At 39.7% G+C, this 20,066-nt stretch overlaps 1 protein-coding gene across 1 annotated transcript in view; it reads right to left on the reverse strand.

The window, feature by feature from the left end:
• ROR2 (receptor tyrosine kinase like orphan receptor 2) overlaps positions 1-8,805 on the reverse strand; it is a 143,855-nt gene extending 135,050 nt beyond the window's left edge. The window contains exon 1 of the mRNA XM_042023398.1: positions 8,292-8,805. Coding sequence (XP_041879332.1) covers positions 8,292-8,604 — 313 coding nt within the window. The 5' untranslated portion in view covers positions 8,605-8,805. The remainder of the gene's footprint in view (positions 1-8,291) is intronic.
• Positions 8,806-20,066: the final 11,261 nt, after the last annotated feature.

The raw sequence follows: 20,066 nt of genomic DNA on the forward strand, positions 1-20,066 counted from the left end.
CTAGGGCACCATAAATAATTTTAATTTCCCACTCCCCAAAAAAGGAAATTCTTATATGAACATAAGTTTCTGGTTTCCCTGTCGTAGACTCCTCCCCTTTTTTCTTTTCAACTTGATGAGAGAAATGTTTCACATTAACTCAAAAGCAGCATGATTTGTATTTCTCCACAGGAAGTTGTAAGATTTAAAAGAGTAATTACTGATAGATGCTACAAGATCCTTGGTATTTTCAACTTAAAGAATACTCAGAAAGCTTTGATAGATCTTTAGAATCTTCACAAAACTTGCATTCTGTCCATTTCCTTGTTTACTGTATGAAAAGATTCCCTTGTTTTATTAAGACATTTAATTTCAAAGATCATTTATTCTTACTTGCAATGAAAAACTCAGTGGACTCCTAAAATGCAGCTTAAGTAACAACTGCTGAAGATCCAACAGTTCTAACACAAAGACAAATGGCTAAGACGATTTGTGGTGAGAATCTGAAAACTAAACAAACACCTGTTTGCAGACTAGACTTTTGAGGCAGGTGAGAATTTTCTTATTTAAACTGCACAGGTTCATCTTCACTCTGCAGAATCCAAACCTTAGACAGTCATCAATTACAATTATATTGTGGAAGTGTCTCTACATTTTCTAGCCCACAAAATTATGTTAATATTTTTGCATATATGATTTTCTCTCTCCAAGAATACAGTCCCATGGCAATTTAAGCTGCTCTGCCAGGGCTGCCATGTGCTCCTCCTCCCAGCCATCTATCTTCTCTTCCCCACACCAATGCTGGTGGTCCATGGTACTGGAGGTAAGCCAATTCAGGGACCAGGCCAGAACAGCGTTGGATTCTGCAGGGTTAATTTTTGTCCAGTCAGCTCTCTGATATACAGTTTCCATAGTTTTGCATTACTTGAAAAATATATGTCAGGGCAGCACATGTTAAGAGGACAATTTATTTTAAAAATGCTCCTCTAGTTTGTCAGCAAAATCTGAAAGCAGCACATATTTAGAATCAGAACAGAACCATTAATGCCTGAAATAAAAGAGTACAGATGATATTACATTGGGGTTCTCTGTCTGCAGCCTTCACTTGCCTATTTATGCTTTTGGATTTTTTAAGAAGGGATAAATTTTATTATAGATAGAAACATTGCTGCAACCTTACTAGCTCTAGTATTATTATTGGGTTTATCTATAACACAATTCTGCTGTGTCATTTTTCTAAACAAGAAACAAGCATAGCAAAACTATTACTTATCTCCCAGAATACAAGCTTTTTCATTTTAAGGATAAAAAATCTCAGCATTCTCTTTGCATACTATAACTTCCTTCTAAATTTTATGATCATGAACAAGGCAGAAAATTTTATACATTGTTGAGGCATCTTAAGCTTTCAAGCAGTTCTATTTATTATTGGTTCATACAAGAGATTGACAGGACCTACTCTAAAGTCACTCAGCTGCAGTAGTCCAAGACTATCAAGTAACACTCTTTTTCTTTTTTTTTTTCCCATTTTCTTATTTTCTGACCTTGCTCTATTCAAAAATACTTTTGATGCACTCATGGGAGTAATTTCTCATGCAAACCCAGGCAAACTGAATTAATGTTTCTAGAACAGTCCTTCTTGGCTTTTTTCTTCCAGAGAGCTTCTTATACAACAAGACCTTTGCTTGTTCTGCCTCCAAAGAGAAGAACAAACAAGCAAGGTCCCACAACAACTTCATCTGATCTAAGGTGGCACTGCTGTGCCTCAGACCTCCTGTCCCTCAATGTGCAACCCCCTCTGCCAGCACTGGCTGTCCCACAGACAATTACAGTTTTATCATACCACTCTCACATGGACCTGCTGTACCAGTTTCAGATTATTATTTCTTTATTAGAAAAGTTAGAGATACAACACCCATCTATTCTGTTGTAGACATGGAAGAAAGCAATCTTCTCCATTTGTGCAGCAGTCTGCCACTCTCATTAGTCTGTCTTTGGTAGAGCTCTTTGATTCCTCTTTTACACTTATATACAATAAATTTTTGGTTTTTTGTTTGTTTGTTTACAATTCATTTGACTTAGGAGAGTTTTTCTGACTAGTAGTAATTAAGTTTATTATTTTCAACCCCAATTTTTATACTTAAAGACACAGGAATAACATTCTTCCTGTCTTTTGTGGTACATTATCTGTTCTCTATCTACACAATAATTGAATATGTGACTGTGCTATTGCTTTGATAAAGAATTAATCCATTGATAGCTTCATTTATGATTCAACTAGACAGTTGTGTAGACTGTTTTGAAAAGTAAGCCTTCAGAATTCTAGAACTCTTACAGAATTTACCTCTTCTTTATACAACCAGTCAAGTCATTCTTCTTATCTAGACGATACCATGGGGGAAAAAAATAATGTTAATGTGTTAAACTATAAAAAGCAAGGAAAACCATTTATAGAAACTATTTCACCTTGAAAACATACTCACCAGATGACGTGTTAAATGAACACCCTAGAGCAGTTCTGATGAGGACAAGTGGCAAGTGATGAAGACAAGTAATCTGGAGTTACAGAATTAAATGTTTATTCTGTTCATATAAAAGGAAGTCCAACAAAGCAATTACAAGACAGAAATCTAAGTTCAGTAGAGGTTTCACAGGTATGACAATATACACAAGGGGTCTTTTTGTTCAAGAAAGAATACTGAACTTGTTTGTTGCTGTCTTAAGAAAATCACATCTGAATAGAAATTTCAAATCCAAAAGGTATGTTAGACATGTGAAACTGATGGATTGCTCAGGGACAAAATGCCAAATGGGGATCCAATCTAATTTACTGATTCAGCTACTCACACCTTAAAACCAAACTCTGGGAAACCGTGATCCCCAATATTTCCCCACTCATTTCACTTTGCTGCTCCTGCAAGCAGTACCCAGACAAATTATCTTCCTTCTGCTTCAGCAAAAATCATTAGAGTGGAAGAAAAAAATGCCTTATCTCTTGTGCTAATTCTCTGTCCATGTATTCTTTCATTTTTTCTCTATGACTACTTTCCAGCAGAGCCAGCTTGCTGATTTAACTAAATAAACTAGGAGCTTCAGGTGTCTGTGAAACTACGCCCTCACCAACCACACACAGCCTTTAGGAGAGCCTTTAATGAACTCTGCTCTAGACTCAGAGCAACAGGCACGTGAAACCACACTCATCCTTTAAATACCTCCTACAGAACCAGTAATAAAGGTGATACCCTTCCCCTCCCTCAGCTACTCTGTATCGCTCTCCTTCACTCGCCTTCAAAGACAGGCACACATTACAGCAAAAACAGAAGGCATCAATAGACATGAGGGCTAATTCAATCAGCACAGGAGGAGTATGTTCCCTTTGCTTCCTGAAGCAGCACACACTACTGATACATGTCCATAATGGCGCATGGAGATACACACAAACTGATTCAACACCAGCTCAGAAGGATGGAACTGTATGTAGGATACCTATACTGGGTCTTCAATGTTGGTGGAATTCATCTACTTATGCCCATCACAGTAAGAGTGCACTACTTGGTGAAATATATTTCTATAGTGATTTCTTGTTCTCACTGATACTACAATGCAGATTGGTTTGTGTTCTTAAATGAAAGCTTTTGTCCCCTGCCATCTAAAACACAAAGTCACAATTTATAACTAAGAGATCGCCTTTTGACTTTTTGAAAAGTATGGTTTATGGCCTGGAAAGTCATGTACAGACATTTTTAGTTTTAAAAAAAGATCACAAGCTGGCATCACTTGGAAGAGGAAGTCCTTTCCCGAGCTGGCCGAGGAGGACAAACAGATGTCAAAAGAAAAAGCTGGGTTGTGAGTCAAGTCTGTGGAAAACATCAGCAAAACTATCTAGCAGGATGCTGCAAGTGAATATTGGTGTATGGCAAAGTCCCAGAAAAAGTAAATGCAAGAACCCGGTAAGGGACATTTCACTACTTATGCGTTTAGAAAAAAACCAAGAGAAAAGACAATAATTTAAGCAAAATCCATGCTTGTCCCGAATGATTACTAGAAATGCTGTAGTAGTCTTTAGTGGAGCAACAACTAAAAGCAGGATTAACGAACAATGCATCTTCTTTCAGTGCAACAAAATCCTGTCGTTCCTTTTCTTTGAAGAGTTAACTACTTTGTAGTCACTGGATTAGAAGACTTGAGTGCTTGCATGCTTTCCAGACATGCTGAGCCTAATGACAACTTCCTTTATAAAGCAACAGCCTCACAATGAATAAACAAACTTAAATAGCAAACCATTCTTTGCACAGAGAACATAGTGACAGATGCTATAAATTAGATGGAATACTGTAAGTAGCATTTCTTCCTTCTGAGCAACCACACAAGGCAACAGAGAACATCTATAAAAGGAGTTATTATTTTTAAAAAAATGAAAGTTTGCTTAATATTTTTCTTTGTCTGCAATGTTAAAAAAAAATAAATACAAAGAGACCTTTAAAATAAATTCTCTCAGTCAGAAGTATGATTAAAAGCTTGAGATGCTGACTGCTTCTAAAAGACATTTTTATTGAATATAAAATAGAAATTTAAGACACTGAAAATAAGCCATGAAAAGGACTCCACAAGTCCTTTAATTAGTGGTCAAACATATTCCCATGTCAATGACAGTTCTGAAAGCTATTCACACCTTAGACAAAGTGCAGTGAGTTTAGAAAAAAGATCAGCTTCTCTGCAAACAACTGAAAACTCACTAAACAGGATTAATTTGCTTCATCTCTCATGTGGTCCTCTTCTTCCAGCATCTTGCATTTCTATGCTGTTTACAGCAACAAAGTGATTAAGGAAATAAGTGCAATTCCATTACAAATCCTTAATTTAATCAAGACACTCAAGGAGAAAAAAAATCCAGTGCCAACTCTTGACCCAATGATAAACTTCATCACTAAACTAACAAGTTAATTAACGCTAGAAAGGGTTTGATTAAGATTTGACCTAAAAATAGTTAATGTGGGCAATATCATTTATTAAAAGCTATCTGAAAACTCCTTGTACTCAAAGATGTACTGACTTTTATCAGATGACCTGTGTAAAATTTCCAGAGCCGAATCTCTTTTATTAAAGTCAGAATGGAGCTACAGCTAAGTCTTATGCAACTTTTGAGATCAAAATATTTTATAACTTTTTGTAGTTAGGCATTTAAAGACATTCAGAAGTAATCCGTGCTTGTATTAGTTTCTCCACAAACACTGTACTCTCAGAAATTAGAGAGGTTTTCTCTTTATGAAGTTAGGTAGAAGCTTACAAACTTCAGGGCTTTCAAAATCACAGCCATGAGTTACCATTATGTTTTCATTCCCAGATATTGTGTTGACAGAGCTGTTGTGGTTTTGTTTTTTTTTTTTTTTTTTGAACACTGCATTCTGCATACTTCTCAAGTCATGTGAGCATCAATTTCCAGTTGATTAAATGTCCTTTCCTATTTAATGGCAAGGGGGCAAAAGTCTGTAAGCCGAGTCCATTGTGCATCACCATTTTCAACAAATGACCATCCTCATTGCTGTTGCCTCTCACCTGGCCATATTCTAAAAGTGAACACTGGAAAGGCTGAAATAACATTTTCAAAAATAAACCTTTAAGTGAAATGTAGAGTAACAAATACTCTGTTTACCATTAAGCAAATCTAATTAAACAGAAGAATACCCCTCAACAATAAAAGTACACAAGTATTTATTGCTGTGATTATGGGCTCTCAACCACTGTGACACTTATTCAGAGAAGAAAATGGAGTCTCAAACTTCATGCCTATCGAAGTAGAGTGAATCCACGCTTTCTACAGGTGGTTGAGGCGATTATCACGAGCCTGTTTATGGGGACGCTCTAAAATAAAAGGATAAACCCCAAACGCGCTTTTAATGGTAATTGATGATTTTATACTGCCTCCGAGAAGGTTGAAACTTGACATGTCTCCTGAAAGCATATACAAGTGGACGGAGCAGTACCATTGCCCACAAAAGAAGACGGAGGTACGCTGCCACACTCCCAGCGCTTTTTCGGCCCGTTTTCCCGGCGCCAGGCGCTCCACCCGTGGGCAGCTCCGCGCCCGGCCAGAGGTTCCCGGGAGCGTGCACTCCTCCACCCCCCGGGAAGCTGTGGGGAGGCTCTGGGAGGGCAGAGAGAGTCTGGCCGTGGCAGATGCACAAGCGTCGGTGTTCTCGGGCTGCACCGGAGGGTAAGGGAACGGACGAAAAAAGGAATGAAGAAAGGAAAGAAGCTCACGGGACACCGTGCACACCTCCCTCCTGCTGCATTCGGAAAACAGATCGAGCTGCTCAGGGTGAAGGGAATAAAGCGGGGCCGGGGACAGACGATCCGGCATCTCCTCTTACAACCGTCAGAGGACGAACGTCATCCTCCCTGCGGCCCCGGGGGATCCCCGGAGCCCCGGACCCTGCAGGAGGGGCAGAGCAGCGGGGCAGCCTCTTCAAAGGGAGCAATAAAGGCTCTAGGAAAAATAAACGCAACGGGAACTGACCCCAAATCCGCGAGCTGTAACATGCCCGCCTCCTGCTCTCGCCCGGAAAGCTCCCAGACCTCTAGCTTTCTGCTGACCCTCTCCCTTCATGGTAAGGCAACAAATGGCAAGACCTCGGACCCCGGAGCTGAATAACAGGAAATAAAGGCATCTGTCACCTCCCGGGGAGAGCTAAACGGATTAGTGAAAGCAACAAAGGGAAGAAAAGGTCTTTCAAACGTGCAATTGATTAACAAGTCCCCTCTAATCTGCAGCATCACTGTTTTTCCTTAAAGACATCATCGGTCTCCTCCAGCACGTCGGTGCAATTAAGTTAAAGCTAGGAAAGGCGGGGGAGGAAGGCTCTGCCAACCCGCCGAGCTCCCACACTGCCCGGTGAGGACAGAAGGGGAAGGAATACAAACATGGCATGGAAATGGTGCAGCCTTGTCATCTGCTCCCTCGGTCCCTGGGCAAGGAATCCCGGGAAGGACTTTGTGAGTAAGGTTTATCTGCTGCAGAGGGGGAGAGGGCAATTTTCCAGAGAACGGCTTCATGAAAGATCAAAGAGCTGGATCCGGCAGCTCCTACCTCGACGGTGCATTTCACATCCCAGAGAAAACGAAAACGTTAAGCCTCCCCTTTCCTGCCCTGAAAGCACCACACAACTTAGGCGTGAGCGGAGGAGGGAAATTTTTTTTAAAAAAAGAAAAAAAATTATGCGGCTTCTTTTACAGGAACTGTGTCTTACACCATCGTGGCTTTCCAACCCTACACATTCCCTAAGGTCTCTGTAAATCACGGCGCTACCCTCGGAGATGTTGGACAAACTGGCATCTGTTCAGCAGCAGCGGCGCTGCTGCCACGGCGCCAGGTCAGATGTTAATAGGGACAGTTTGTTCAGCCCTAAAAACAATCGCGGAGCTCACTGAACCGCGCGCCCTAGTGTTTCCTGAGCCCAAAGTCTGACCTTCTCAGTCCCTGAGGGTCGGCCAGGTACACAGATAAAATGGGACCCTCTAAAGCTCAAAAACACACAGAAAGAACCCCCGCCGAGCCTCCATGAGCTGCAAGCACGGCGGCTGCCTCCTCGCCCACTCAACTTTAGTCCCCTCCTGGTTCCCGCTGAGATTCTGGCAACACTCAACGTCCCAAATAATAACACATTATTATAACCATTCCGAGGAGAGGGCTGGAGGGCGGGCAGAGTGAAGGAGGAGGCTCCACACATTGCTATCCACCCTCGGCAACAACAAAACCCCGAACTTTTCCTTTGTTTTCTCCTTCTTTCTCCCTTCACCCTGCCCCCCTCAGTGGCTACCAACCAGCCTCGGAGCGCTGAACCCGCCGAAAAGAGGCACGAAGATCCTGCCGCTAGAGTGGGGCAGAGGCGCCGGGATGCGCTCGGGGTAAAAGTTTTAGCTGCCCTCGCCTCCTGCCAACCCCCGCCCCCTTATAAAGAACACAGCATCAGGTTTCCATTGTGCCAAGAACCGGGGAAAAAAAATAAAAGAAAACAAAAAGGATGGCGTAAAGAAAGAGAGAAAGGAAGAAAGAAAAGAAAAATAAAAGAAAGCGGGAAAAGAGAAGAAAGGAGAAGAAAAGAGAAGAGAAGAGAAGAAAAGAAAAAAAAGAAAGATAGAAAGTAACCACCATGAACCACCACCTGGGGATGCTGGCGGCTCCGCCGGTCCCAAATGGATACGCGCAATTCTCCTAGGAACTGGAGCAGCTTCCCCTGCCTCCCCTTTCCCCACACACCCCTACTCGAAGAGCAGAGGCATCCTCCCCTCCAGCCAGGGGGCCCGCTCCTTACCTGCCGCGCGGAGGCAAAGGAGCGACGCGGCCGCCAGCAGGAGCAGGAGGCGGCCCGCCGCCCCCCGCCGTCCCGCCGCCGCCGCGGGGTCCATGCTGCCCGCCCGGCCGCCGCGGCACAGATCCCGCAGGTAGCCCGCAGGGAGCAGCGCCTGGGGCGGAGAGGGGTCCGGAGGCGCTGCCGCAAACTCGTCCCGGGCACCGCCGCGCCGGCCCTGCGCTCCTGCTAACGGACCGACCCCGACTGGGGGCGGAGGAAGCTGCGCTCCTTTCCCCTCCTCCTCCTCCTCCTCCGCCTCCTCCTTCCCCAGCATCCGAACGTCACCGGGGACCCGACACAGGGGAGGGGTGCGGCACCGAGGGGCGGACAGGACAAGGACAGTCCCTGCGCTCCGGCACCCTCTGCCGGGGGCAGCCGCCGGCCCCGGCCCCGGGCGAGGCCGCACACATTTTCCCTCCTCACTCGACGACCACCAGGAGCCAGCAGGACTTGGGCCCCCTCTGAAAGGCGAGTCCTGCTCCCAGAAGCCTCAGGAGCCTGCAATCTTCCTCACAAAAATCCCCAATGAAACAAAAAGAAGCGGGCGAAGGGCACATCGCCCAAAACCGCTACGGCTTTTCTCCTTTGCCTCCTTCCTTCTCGCTGCACAATCGAGGAGCTTTTGCACCCCTACAACGTTAAAAACAAGTTGATTGAACACAGTTTCTCCTGCTTCCAAAACGCACAGGGGCGTCAGCAGCGCAGCACGCGCTCCACCACAGCTGGGATCTCCTTTGCACTCTTACCGGTTCTCTCAGGATAGAGTGTCAAAAGTAAAGTTTGCTTTCTGTCTTCAGCAGGCAAAAATAATCTGCTCCCAGTAAAGTTTCAAAATATTTCCAAGTTATTTACTATCAGAAATAAGGGCATTCTGAGCATAATTTAAGTAAGCTTTTAAAATTAAATTTTTTAGGGTGGGGGGGTGGGGAGGGAAGAAGGAGTTGTCTTGGTTTGGGTTTTCTTTGCAGTTCAAAGAAATCAGTATTTTAAGTTAATGCAGAACTGTCAGCAGGCTTCTTTTAACTACATCATATAAACTCCAAGAATACACTTCAGCCAATTAATTGCTGTGTTTTTAAAGTTATACTTTAACAGCATATTTAATTAGATGTCTTCTCTGCAAATACATTTCTACTGTTTCAGATTTCATTTCTAAAGATTTGATGCTGAGTAATGCTGAATACCTACAAATCCCTTTAAGTTCTTCTCCAAATCAAGCTCTAAATTCACAATAATTTTAGTGAAATTAATTTTCCATTAAATTTACTTCTTAATGCAAACAAAGGCAAACATTACAACATATTCTTTCTTCCTCATTTTGTGCCCTGTTTCTTTCCTCCCAAGTTTTCAGTTCCATCTTGAAAATTCTTCTGGCACCTAAGAATGACAAAGGGAGGTCCTGATCCCTCTTTGGCAGGAATGTAGAACTGACTGATTTCAGCCCCTTGCCATCACAACAACACATTTTAAAATCCCTTTCATAAACATATGAAACCTATGGTAAAAGCAGTGATGATACTTTTTATAAGCTCCACTCCTTGGATTAAATTCTGCTCCAGATTTTGCCTCTTTGATAGTTAGGAACATACTCCTTATTTCCAGACTATATGTGCTCAGATCAGTTTATATTCCTTCTCTCTTGTGCCACTACTATCCTTCCCACTTCCCCCCTCTGTGGTATAAAATGACAGATTCACACCCCAGTCTTTATGTTGTTACCCTAAAAAAAACTAAATCTTTTAATTTCCTCTGAAATGATCAGTTATGTGTTTCCTGATCACCCTAATCCTTTTTCCTGCCACACTGAATATCCCTCATTCCTCCAAAATTTTGGGAGTCTGATTTAATCTTTCTCATGATGAGTGACTTGAGCTCGACATAGTAGTGGAGATTCTTTCTCTACTGAGCACTTTTAATTTCCTTGCTGTACTGAAAAGACTGATACATACTGGTGATTTACAGCACCTTGCCAGTTATAGGTATATTATGATGTGTTAGAAAATCTACTTCCCTCTTTCTTTATCATTTCCAGTGTATACCTAACAGCAGAGACCTGCATCAAAATTCTGACCTCACAAATCCACCCTACCCCCCTTTTCTGTATCTCAACTCATCAAGATCAGTTCCTTCTGCGCCTTCTTTTATTAAAATCACCTGTTGACTCTGCATCAACAGAAAATTTTGGTTGCACATTGATAAATAAAATCAGTGTCAAGAAATGTCCCCAGGAAACTAAAACAGAGACAAGTGTTATGACTTTTAAAACAAATTTGAGGTGGTTAAAAACTGCAGCAATTACTTGCCTAAAATGTTGCAAGTTCAAACTCTATGTTTCTCTGAAATTTGCAGCTGTGTTTCTTGCCTTCCAAACTTAATAGGAAATAAAAATATCTGCATAAATTAGTCTACATTTTGCATAATCATCCCAAGAAAAAATATTTTGGGTTTTTTTCTTATGCTCTCAAAGATCTCACAAAATAACTAGGATATCGATCCACCTTTTGCCTTTGGGAATAAATTAGCATTTGATAAAAAATTTTGGTTGTGAATCATTTTCCTGACTTAGGATGGGAAACTGGTTTTGTCATGAAGGTTAAATGACTAGGCCAAGTTAGCTGTTGAGAATTTAAGTCACCTTCATGCCCACAAAGTATTTTGTCACTAACCACAAAAACTGCTGTTCCATATTTCACATTGCAAGTGAAATCACTACAGTGAAGAAACCACAATACAAATTCTTTCTCTGTATTGTACAAAAATATGTACAGCAAAGAAGCCTCAAACAACTGCACATTCAGGGCTGGTTCCCCCTATTCATGTAAGCCATTAGAGAGATCACTTGTGTTGTGCAACATATGGTCGCAAACTGTTTTGTCACTATTTGAGAAAGAGAAAGCTGTGCATGTATTTGTTTGCATGACCATATGGCATGTGCCTGATAGGAGCAGTTAAGAGCAATGGGCAAAGCTGGAATTCAGCCTGAAACTTCCTTGGGAATCCCTGACAGACTTTGGGCGGATTTCCTTTGCCATTTGTGTCTGCTTTCATAATAAATGTAGCAAAAGTGACTTTAAAGAAAGTGTAAGATTAAATGTGGTTCCAGTGGAGAATCTTAGTGTTTGTATAACTATCCTGCAAGCCTAGGTAAGTTTTAACTGGTACACTATCTTTAGTAAAAAAATTAATTCCCCAGCTGATCCTTTTATTCATGTGATGAAAGCAGCACAGAAAACATTACCTATATGTTTCCTGTTTTCAGGATCATCTCTTTGGCTTTTCTCTACAGTATTAAAATATATCACACAGGTTCCCGCTATGGGCCAAAACTGAGAAAAGGATTTGGGCATAAAACATAGGATTCAGACACTAAAGTCCAAACTTGTAATGCAAAAATGCACCTGTTTAGTCTTGAACATTCATTCTTAGCTGAATCCTGTTAGGTGTGGTCAGTCCCTTGTGTGATCAGTTATACATGTTCAGAACTACCCAGCCGAATGCTCACTTCCACAGAGATCCAGAAACTTTCCTGACACAATGCTTGAGACTCTTGACAAACCATTCCTGATTCTGACCACCCATACAATGTTAGTCACTGTCTTCTGAAGAGCACATTTCAGGAGAAAACTGAGGTGATCATGCTCAGTGTTAAGTCTTGGCCCAGCAAATACCAGCCTAACCCATGGGGAGCTGGGCTCTCAACCTTTCTCAGCATCTAGGTCCTCAGGGAGTGACTTGATCACAATACACTGTGCAGAAGAGTGGGACACATTCTGCTCCACTTGCTGGAGCTGTGCCATTGTATGCAAACAAACTGGAGAGCTTGGGATGGAAGTGAGAAGGCACAAGGGGAAGTCTAGCTGGGTTGCTCGGACACCGAGCATAGTGTAGGAATTTGATGAGACTGTTGGTCAGCTGATAAATGTGTTACAGTTAGTGTAACTCTGAACAAAAAGAAAATAGGTTTAGGGCAGCTGTTCAAATAAAGAACTGCATGTTCACAGTCTACCTGCACATTTCTGTGGTTTGTTGTTTTGTTAGGGGTTTTTTAATGAACCCTGTAAATATTAAAATAATAATTTAAAAAAAAACCTGTTAAAAACACTCATTAGGAAACCTTTTCCTACAGAAAAAGCCATCAGGTTTTGATCCATGCTTTTAGACCAGTGTTTCTTATGCTTTAAATGTACATGATTTTGAGATATATATGTGTGTGTGTGTGTGTGTATTAAAATAGTCACAATAAATATTTTTAAGGAGTATATTTCATTTTAAGGAAAATATTTCACCTCCAGAAGGTAAAACCCGCTTCTACACAGGCTCAGGAGCCATCTCCCTTCTTGCTTTTGTTTCCAGGTCAACACACACAAACATGTCAAGTAGTACCACTACAGGAGCCAACTGACCACAGAATAAACAAATCTGCAAGCATTCATACCATCAACACTCTTATTAAAAGAAGATCACCAAGGATATTTCTCATGCCTAGAACCACAGGAAACAATAAACAGAGTGTTTCAGTTGTTTCATAAGTTAGGATGCAGACAACATGCCCAAAACCAGAGCCAATTGCCCTAACTTGTAAAATCACACTCACCTGATGGTTTGAGCATCCTGCAGTGTCTTCAGACTGATGCACCCTCCATCCTCTCCAGTCATAAAAACTGAAAGGGGGAAAAAGCTGCATCTCTCTCTTCTCTATCCACTATTTCTACAAGTGAGACAATTATAGAATGACTTGTTGAAGATAAAAATTTGAATAGGGACTGGGATTTAGGTTTTCACCATATAAATTAAACAAGAACATGATTGTCTGATTTAATTTAATTTAGGACTCAATTACTCCTTGTAATTGTTATGATTACACTAAAGAGTGATCTTGGCATTTAGTCTCATGCTCAGAAAAATAAAACTGAGGTTCTTTTTTCATGCAGTTTTCATTATCATCTTGTTGGTTGTACTGAAATACTTACACGTATTTATTTTTGTTGTTTATTTCAGCCATCCCATGTCACTAGCATGCTACAGTTTTGTAAATAGTGTGTGAACAATTAAAATTGTAGCTATTTGTGTAAACTCCAAGGCAAGATCTAGCTGTCAGATTGGAGCACCAATAATCAGACATTTGACTGACTGCAATGTAAAAAAAGGGGTGTCTATTCATCCTTAACACCCTAAGTTACTTGCAGAGTTCATGAAGAACTATGAATGTACCACCTAAGTTCGCAGTACTGGTATACTGTGCTAAATACTGCAGTTTACAAGGCAAGACCAAAAATACAACATTATGTCAGCGAGGCAGACACAACCATGTCAGCGGATCTGACAACAGAGATTGGAATACTGTGTAGGATAAAATGACAGTTCAATTTCAAAATGCGTCAGATTTTTGCAAGTCATTAGAAAGCTATATATTGTTTCGTTTTGAAAGATCATCTGGATGTGAAGGTGTCAAACAAACCCTGAACTGAACCAAGAATTTAAAAGTCAGCACCCAAGGGGTACTGACTATGGAGAGTGTTCTTTTGAGTGTTCTTTTGAATGTTCTTGATGTGCCTGTCAGTTCCTAAAAGACAGTTGTGGGGGAAGTTGGGAGAGAGAAAAGAATAAAAGATGAGGATTTTTTTTTTTTTTAATCAGTGTGGTCTGGGTTTGGGGGCATTTTTTTTGGTTTTGGTTTTTTTTTTTCTTTTTTTTTTTTTGTTATTGGTTTGGTTTTTAAAGGTAGCCTTAGCTAGAGAACAGGCAGTCTTCAGGATTGGAACATGGAGGTTCAAGCCCACAAACAGATGGATATACTTGAGAAAGAGGTAAAATTTGTGAGGAGACCAGAAGCAGTCAGCACAATTTATTTTTCTTATGTTATAGACATGAAGTTTCTTGCCACTCCTCTGCCTTTGGAGTCCCAAAAAGCCCCCAAAGAGACAATGAACACTCTAGCAGAGGCAGGCTAAACACACTGCAATCCTGTAGTAGGGATCAGCCATGTGGTAAAATAAAAATCTTCTCCTTCCCTCTTCTCCTCAGACTTGGGGGTACATATTGCATGCAGACATAAAGGAGCAAGAACAGCCATGGGAAGAACTTTAAATACAACACACAAACAGTAATGGGAACAGGAATACCCCTACAATCCCTTCAGTGATGCTGTGTTCTGTGGCATGGAGTGGGTGAGTGCTGCTGGCTCTCAGTACAGATTCCCCAGGTTCTTCCCTTTGGTCTACAATCCTGAGGAAGACTGTCTGCCACGTTTTTCCCTTCTCTTACCTACAGTCTGAACTCCAAAACATGTGGAAAGAGCATTCAGTATCTTGATGAATATTAAAATGAATGGAATCACATATCCTATTGAATAAAACTGCTTCACACACACACAACTAGTTAACAGTATAGACAGTAAAATCTTCACACTGAAGTACACAAAAGGATATGTGATTACATTGGATTGCACTTTTCAAACATTTTAAAGACAACTTTTCTCCTCAGAGAGATTTGCAAAGCCAACCATCTGGAAAAAAAAATTGTGTTCCCAGCTCCCACATGAATCACTGAGGTTCACTTCTATTAAAAGCAGTGTAGTGCTAACAAGTAAAATTATTTTAAAATACACTTTTTCGTTATATCCAATTACAAGATTGCATTGTGTCTGAATTGTCTATCAAATCAGTTTGATTTTGCAGTGTTACTACTGTCTATATAGTATTTTTTCCTTCTTTTTGTCTGTGCATCAGTCTCGTAAATATATACTTTACAAGAAAAATCCACCAAAACAAAAGAGTAAAATTAGATATTTCTGTTTACTTAAAGAGGCGCTCTACTTCTTCTCATTCCTTTTACTGGAATTGGAGCAGTCTGAATAGTTAGTTGCTACATAAGTGCTAAAAGGAGTTTGTGCCTTTTCTGGCCCTCTTTTAGAATAGCTTTGTTTTTCTTAAAGTGAATTTTTAATATCTAATTGTCCCATCTCTTCTGTGTACAAGCAGAGGAACTTTATCTAAATATATTTTGCCTTCATGATCTTATCATTATCCCTTTTACATTCTATATCTTTCATTCACAAAAGAGACACAACAAGACTGGAGACAAGAAATAGTTAGAAAAATTATTCATGTTTTGTCTTATGTTTAATTGCAAATTTAGTCTGATCTACCAAGGGAGATAGGCAATTGCTTCAACCTAAGGGCAGACTAGATAACTCTCCTGAGTGCAAAGGTCTTACCTCCATACAGAAGAGGCAGAGGTAAAGGAATTTCAGTCAGTAAGTTTTTTCACCTTTTAATAGGGAATCAATGTTTTTCATAGCTGGTCAGTTCCTTTGATGGCACCATGTTCTGTTTCACTTCAGAACTTGTGAGAATACACTTTGGGGTCTGAGTCTCAGTCTTGAAACTGAATTTCTGCCTAATGTGAGGCTCTGCTTACAGGGATTGGTAACCCTCCTCTGGCATCAGTCAACATTCCCACTTCAAGCAAACAGGCAAGGATGGATTATCAGTTCAATCACTACTGTTGTCCCCAACAGCTGTAATTTGACCAAGATCAAACAGGAGAGAAAACTTACTTTGATTTCTATGTTGTTCAGAAATTCCTAAGCCAAAGAGGCTTATCTTACTTGCCCCACATCAGCAGATGCTCTACACAAGTATCTACCTGACTTATCAGAAAGCGTCTCAAACGAACACTTCTTGATATCTTTCTGTCCAAACCAACCATAGCAGCAGCAGTCAACTTCTTGCAACAAATCTGTAATTATATTTAATAGCCAAGTTAAATTAGACTCAGATGCTCTGAGCTATTGCATAGACTTGATGATGTCTCTGAGACACTACTGTAATTTTTGTGGAGAAGAGTTCATCTGTGCCAGTCTCTGCCTTATGCAACAGCTAACATTAGGCAATGCTGGCCCAGTGAAAATTAGACCCTGTGCACCACTGTCCTCTGTCAGGTTCTCAGCAACTACCAAGCAGTGTGGGAATCAACCCCCTAACAAAAATACCAAGTGGAGAAACATGACAGCTCCGTTCCAACTCTGAACTGAAGCCCTCTGAGAATGTCAAAGATAAAAGTGAAGAATCTGAACAGCCCTTTTTCTCTTGCCTGCAAGTTGTGGATGATAGGGAAAGCAAAGACAATGGAGGGTGATATTACTTCTCTGTGTGGTTTGTTCTGAAGTACTTGGTATTTAATAGCAGCTAAGTCAGACAAGAAGGCATAGACTGATTTGGCAGAAAGTTGCTCTAGTATGTAACATAAAACATATGAAGGTGATCTATTTAACCTCTGCATTTCTACCCTTGCATAGCTTTTAATTCAACAGGAAGTGGGGAAAGACAGCATATATATTTGTACTTTTGGAAGGGTAGGAAAGGAAGATTTTGTTAGATTGTGACTTACAGGGCTCCTCATACTGAAAAGAACCTTAGTGGAGCAGAGGGCTTCTGAGCCACACATGGCAATAGAAATAAAAACAACTAAATAAATACATCCGGGTGGAAGGAATAATGAGAATCATTTTTCCACGGTAAAATGTGTGTATGTGTGTGTGTGTAGCTTCAATATATTTTAGCAGAACTGCAGCTAAATGCAGTGGGGATGAGTATGAAATCTACAGCTTTCCTTGGATATTATCCTCACTGAGGAATTTTCTTTGAGCACAAGAGCTTGAGTTCCTAAGAACATACAGGCTGTATGCTGGGTATTTTATTAATGATGTACCACAGACATGGTTTTATACTGATGTGTGTATTATTGAAATAAAGAACCTTACTAGAACTTCTAATGCAACTAAACACCAGTATCCCAAACCCACAATTTTTTCCCTTTTTGTTTAAATTCTTTGGAAACAATGCCATTAAATCAAAACAAAGAAGGCAGAATTAACAGTGAAGTAAGGAGAAGATAACTTAAAACAGAGTTCTGCATATATTTGTTCTACAACCAGTTTCTCTTTGCATTTGGAATTTAATAAAATTCTGTTATTGTATTCCCAGGCAATAAAATTCCCACAAAAAATTTAGCCAAAACACAAATAGTTTCCTCATCTACAGTATGACTGAGTTATTGCTACTCTTGGAAATTTAACTTCTTTGGTTTACTTTTATATTACAACCTGAACATTTTAAATAAAACAAAAGAAGCAACTGGTGTTAAGAATTACAAGCCAAAGCCTCATCAAAAAACTCCTGTCTTTAGCATTGATAACAGCCAAAGAACTGTGATGTTTAAGGCTTTAAAGTTAGCCTTCCTATTACCTACAATAAACTCCATGGTGTTTATTTTGTTTATTTAGTGGTATATAAGATTGGGGTGACTTCTGGGACAACTTGAAGCCTACTGCTTTTTCAGCTTTCATTAGCATTAATGGGAATCACATACATGCATCAGTGTCAGGATAAACTCTAAAAGAATTCATCTTTAAATAAGAAGGCATATTTAAAGACAGATTTCTATCAGTGCATTTTACATGACTATGAAAGATTTTGATTTGATCCACACTCAGCGGGGGTGCCCGTTATTCAAACCATGTGGTATCTGCTTGGTATGCAGGGCATAAATACTGCTGCTGTCAGCATTTGCTTTAAAATCTGATGCAATATATTACAAAGAAGATTTGAACAATCATAACTAAAATTTTTTGGGAAGACTTGAAACAAAGGTTTGAATGGGTCTGAAAACTTATGGAAACAATAAAATCTGAAATGTTATAAAAAAAAACTTAGTGTCCACATGGGAAGTATTCTACAACCTTCTCAGCAAATTTTAATCAGACATGCCTAAAAAAAGTAATACAACCAACTTCTATATAAACAAAAACATGCATACCTTCCAACAAAGGGATTAAATACTGCAGTTTACATTTTTTAGAACTACCATATATAGGAATACTTGGTGCAATCTGATGGCACTGAACTTAAAGAAAAATGCATAGCCAATTAGCAAAATAGTTTCCAATACATATCTGTTTATCAGGTAATTTTTTCAGTGTTTTCCACTGTGAAATCTATATTTATATTAACACTCACACAATGTAATTCTAATGGTTTTATGCCATCTATCTTTATTTGGTCTTCTTAAACCTTATGAGAAACTCTTCTGTCCAAAACACATACACTGATAACCATAACCACCACAACCTGCCATATTTAAACTTACTTAAAGTTTTACTATCAATGTTGCTATAATTTGGTATTTAGACAGGTCTGCCAGAAGTTATGAAGGCGTTCAGATGAAACAGTTCTTTCCAAAAGAGATCTAAAGATGTACTATAAACTACACAGCAGACACAAGACTTGAAAATACAAATCTGTGTCATAATAAATACTTTATACTACATAACTAATTGGTGCAGAAGTTTTCAAAGTCTTATGAAAACATTAATATGTGAAAGCCAAAATTAAAGAAGCTCTGTTAACAACTTTTTTAGAGATGAAGAATCCATGGGGACATTGATCAAAATTTTATAGAAATTGTGACAGTAATAGAAATAAAACCTTCATGTCTGATCAGGATATTAAAACTCATACCACTTTGACATTTAATCTCTGCTTCAGAAGACTTGTCTTCATCTGCACAAAAACAAATCCTTCCTTTTCCACTCCAAGAGGGAAGTCTTCTCTGCCAAGCTTTAGTTGCATTAATTTTAACATATTGAGAGATAAAAAGTAATGTGGAAGCATAAGGGAACACCTAAATATACAGCATAAAATGTTTTCAAACATGGAAAGAACTACAAGAAGGATATTTCAGATAGTAAAATATATTTTGCACTATTTATAGTGATATTAAGTAAGGGAAATGAGATCAGCACTGCAGGATTTTACTAATAAAAATGTCCTTTTGCACATTTAAGATTACCAAGATCTTAAGAAGCAGCAAGGATGCTCTTAACTGACTAAAGTCATCTTTCTTACAGGTGTTCCTTAGTCAGCTGTAGACAGCAATCTGATAACAAGATCCTAGGCAGACAGACCTGGATCCAGTATGATTAGTCTTTAATTAACTGTGCTCAGCAGAAGGGTTCTAGTATCAGATTAAGACTAGACTTTACCACCAACTATTGATATATACTCGATTCTGCTTCAAAACAGATTACAGAGCCTTTTGAGATCCTTTCCAAGGTTTTTATAAAAACAGCAAAATGGGTCTTATTGTTAATACATAAAATAATACAAAATCACTCTGTGACCACATTGCAATGCTAAATTGTACCACCAGAAAGTGTTTTTCACTGACATGAACAAACACTGAAGACTCAAAGTTTGTTTATGAAGATGAATATAACTAAGTTGAGTCTGAACGGAGGACAATCATCATCACTTACATTTTATATCATTACATAGTCGCCATCATGTATAGATTCTATCACAAATCATGAAAATAACTTTTAAGGGACATGTTAGTATTAACCAAGGATAAAGGTTCTGGTGACAGGATGCCCAATTGTTCTGATGGCAGAAGAAAAATGTATCTGAACTGTGCTTTTGTCACTTTTTCACTTCTTTTTTTTGGCTTCAACACAGCCAATTGTATTTGCCAAGTCTCTGATGTATCTCTATGGAGATGTACACAAAAGGAATACCTCAAAATAGAAAGCCCAAATATTTTCCTCAGTTTAACCAATGACAAAGATATTACAGAAACTTGTCAGTTTCAGTTCTTAACTCTTTCCCTTCCACTTATATGGATTAATTATTTTTTTGAAAGAAAAAGATGGTTTATTAAAAAGTAACAATGGTGCAA

This window comes from Corvus kubaryi, unplaced genomic scaffold (genome assembly GCF_017639235.1).
Source record: "Corvus kubaryi isolate FWS band 111438036 unplaced genomic scaffold, C.kubaryi_AGA036_p1.0 37249, whole genome shotgun sequence".
Lineage (NCBI taxonomy): Eukaryota > Metazoa > Chordata > Aves > Passeriformes > Corvidae > Corvus > Corvus kubaryi.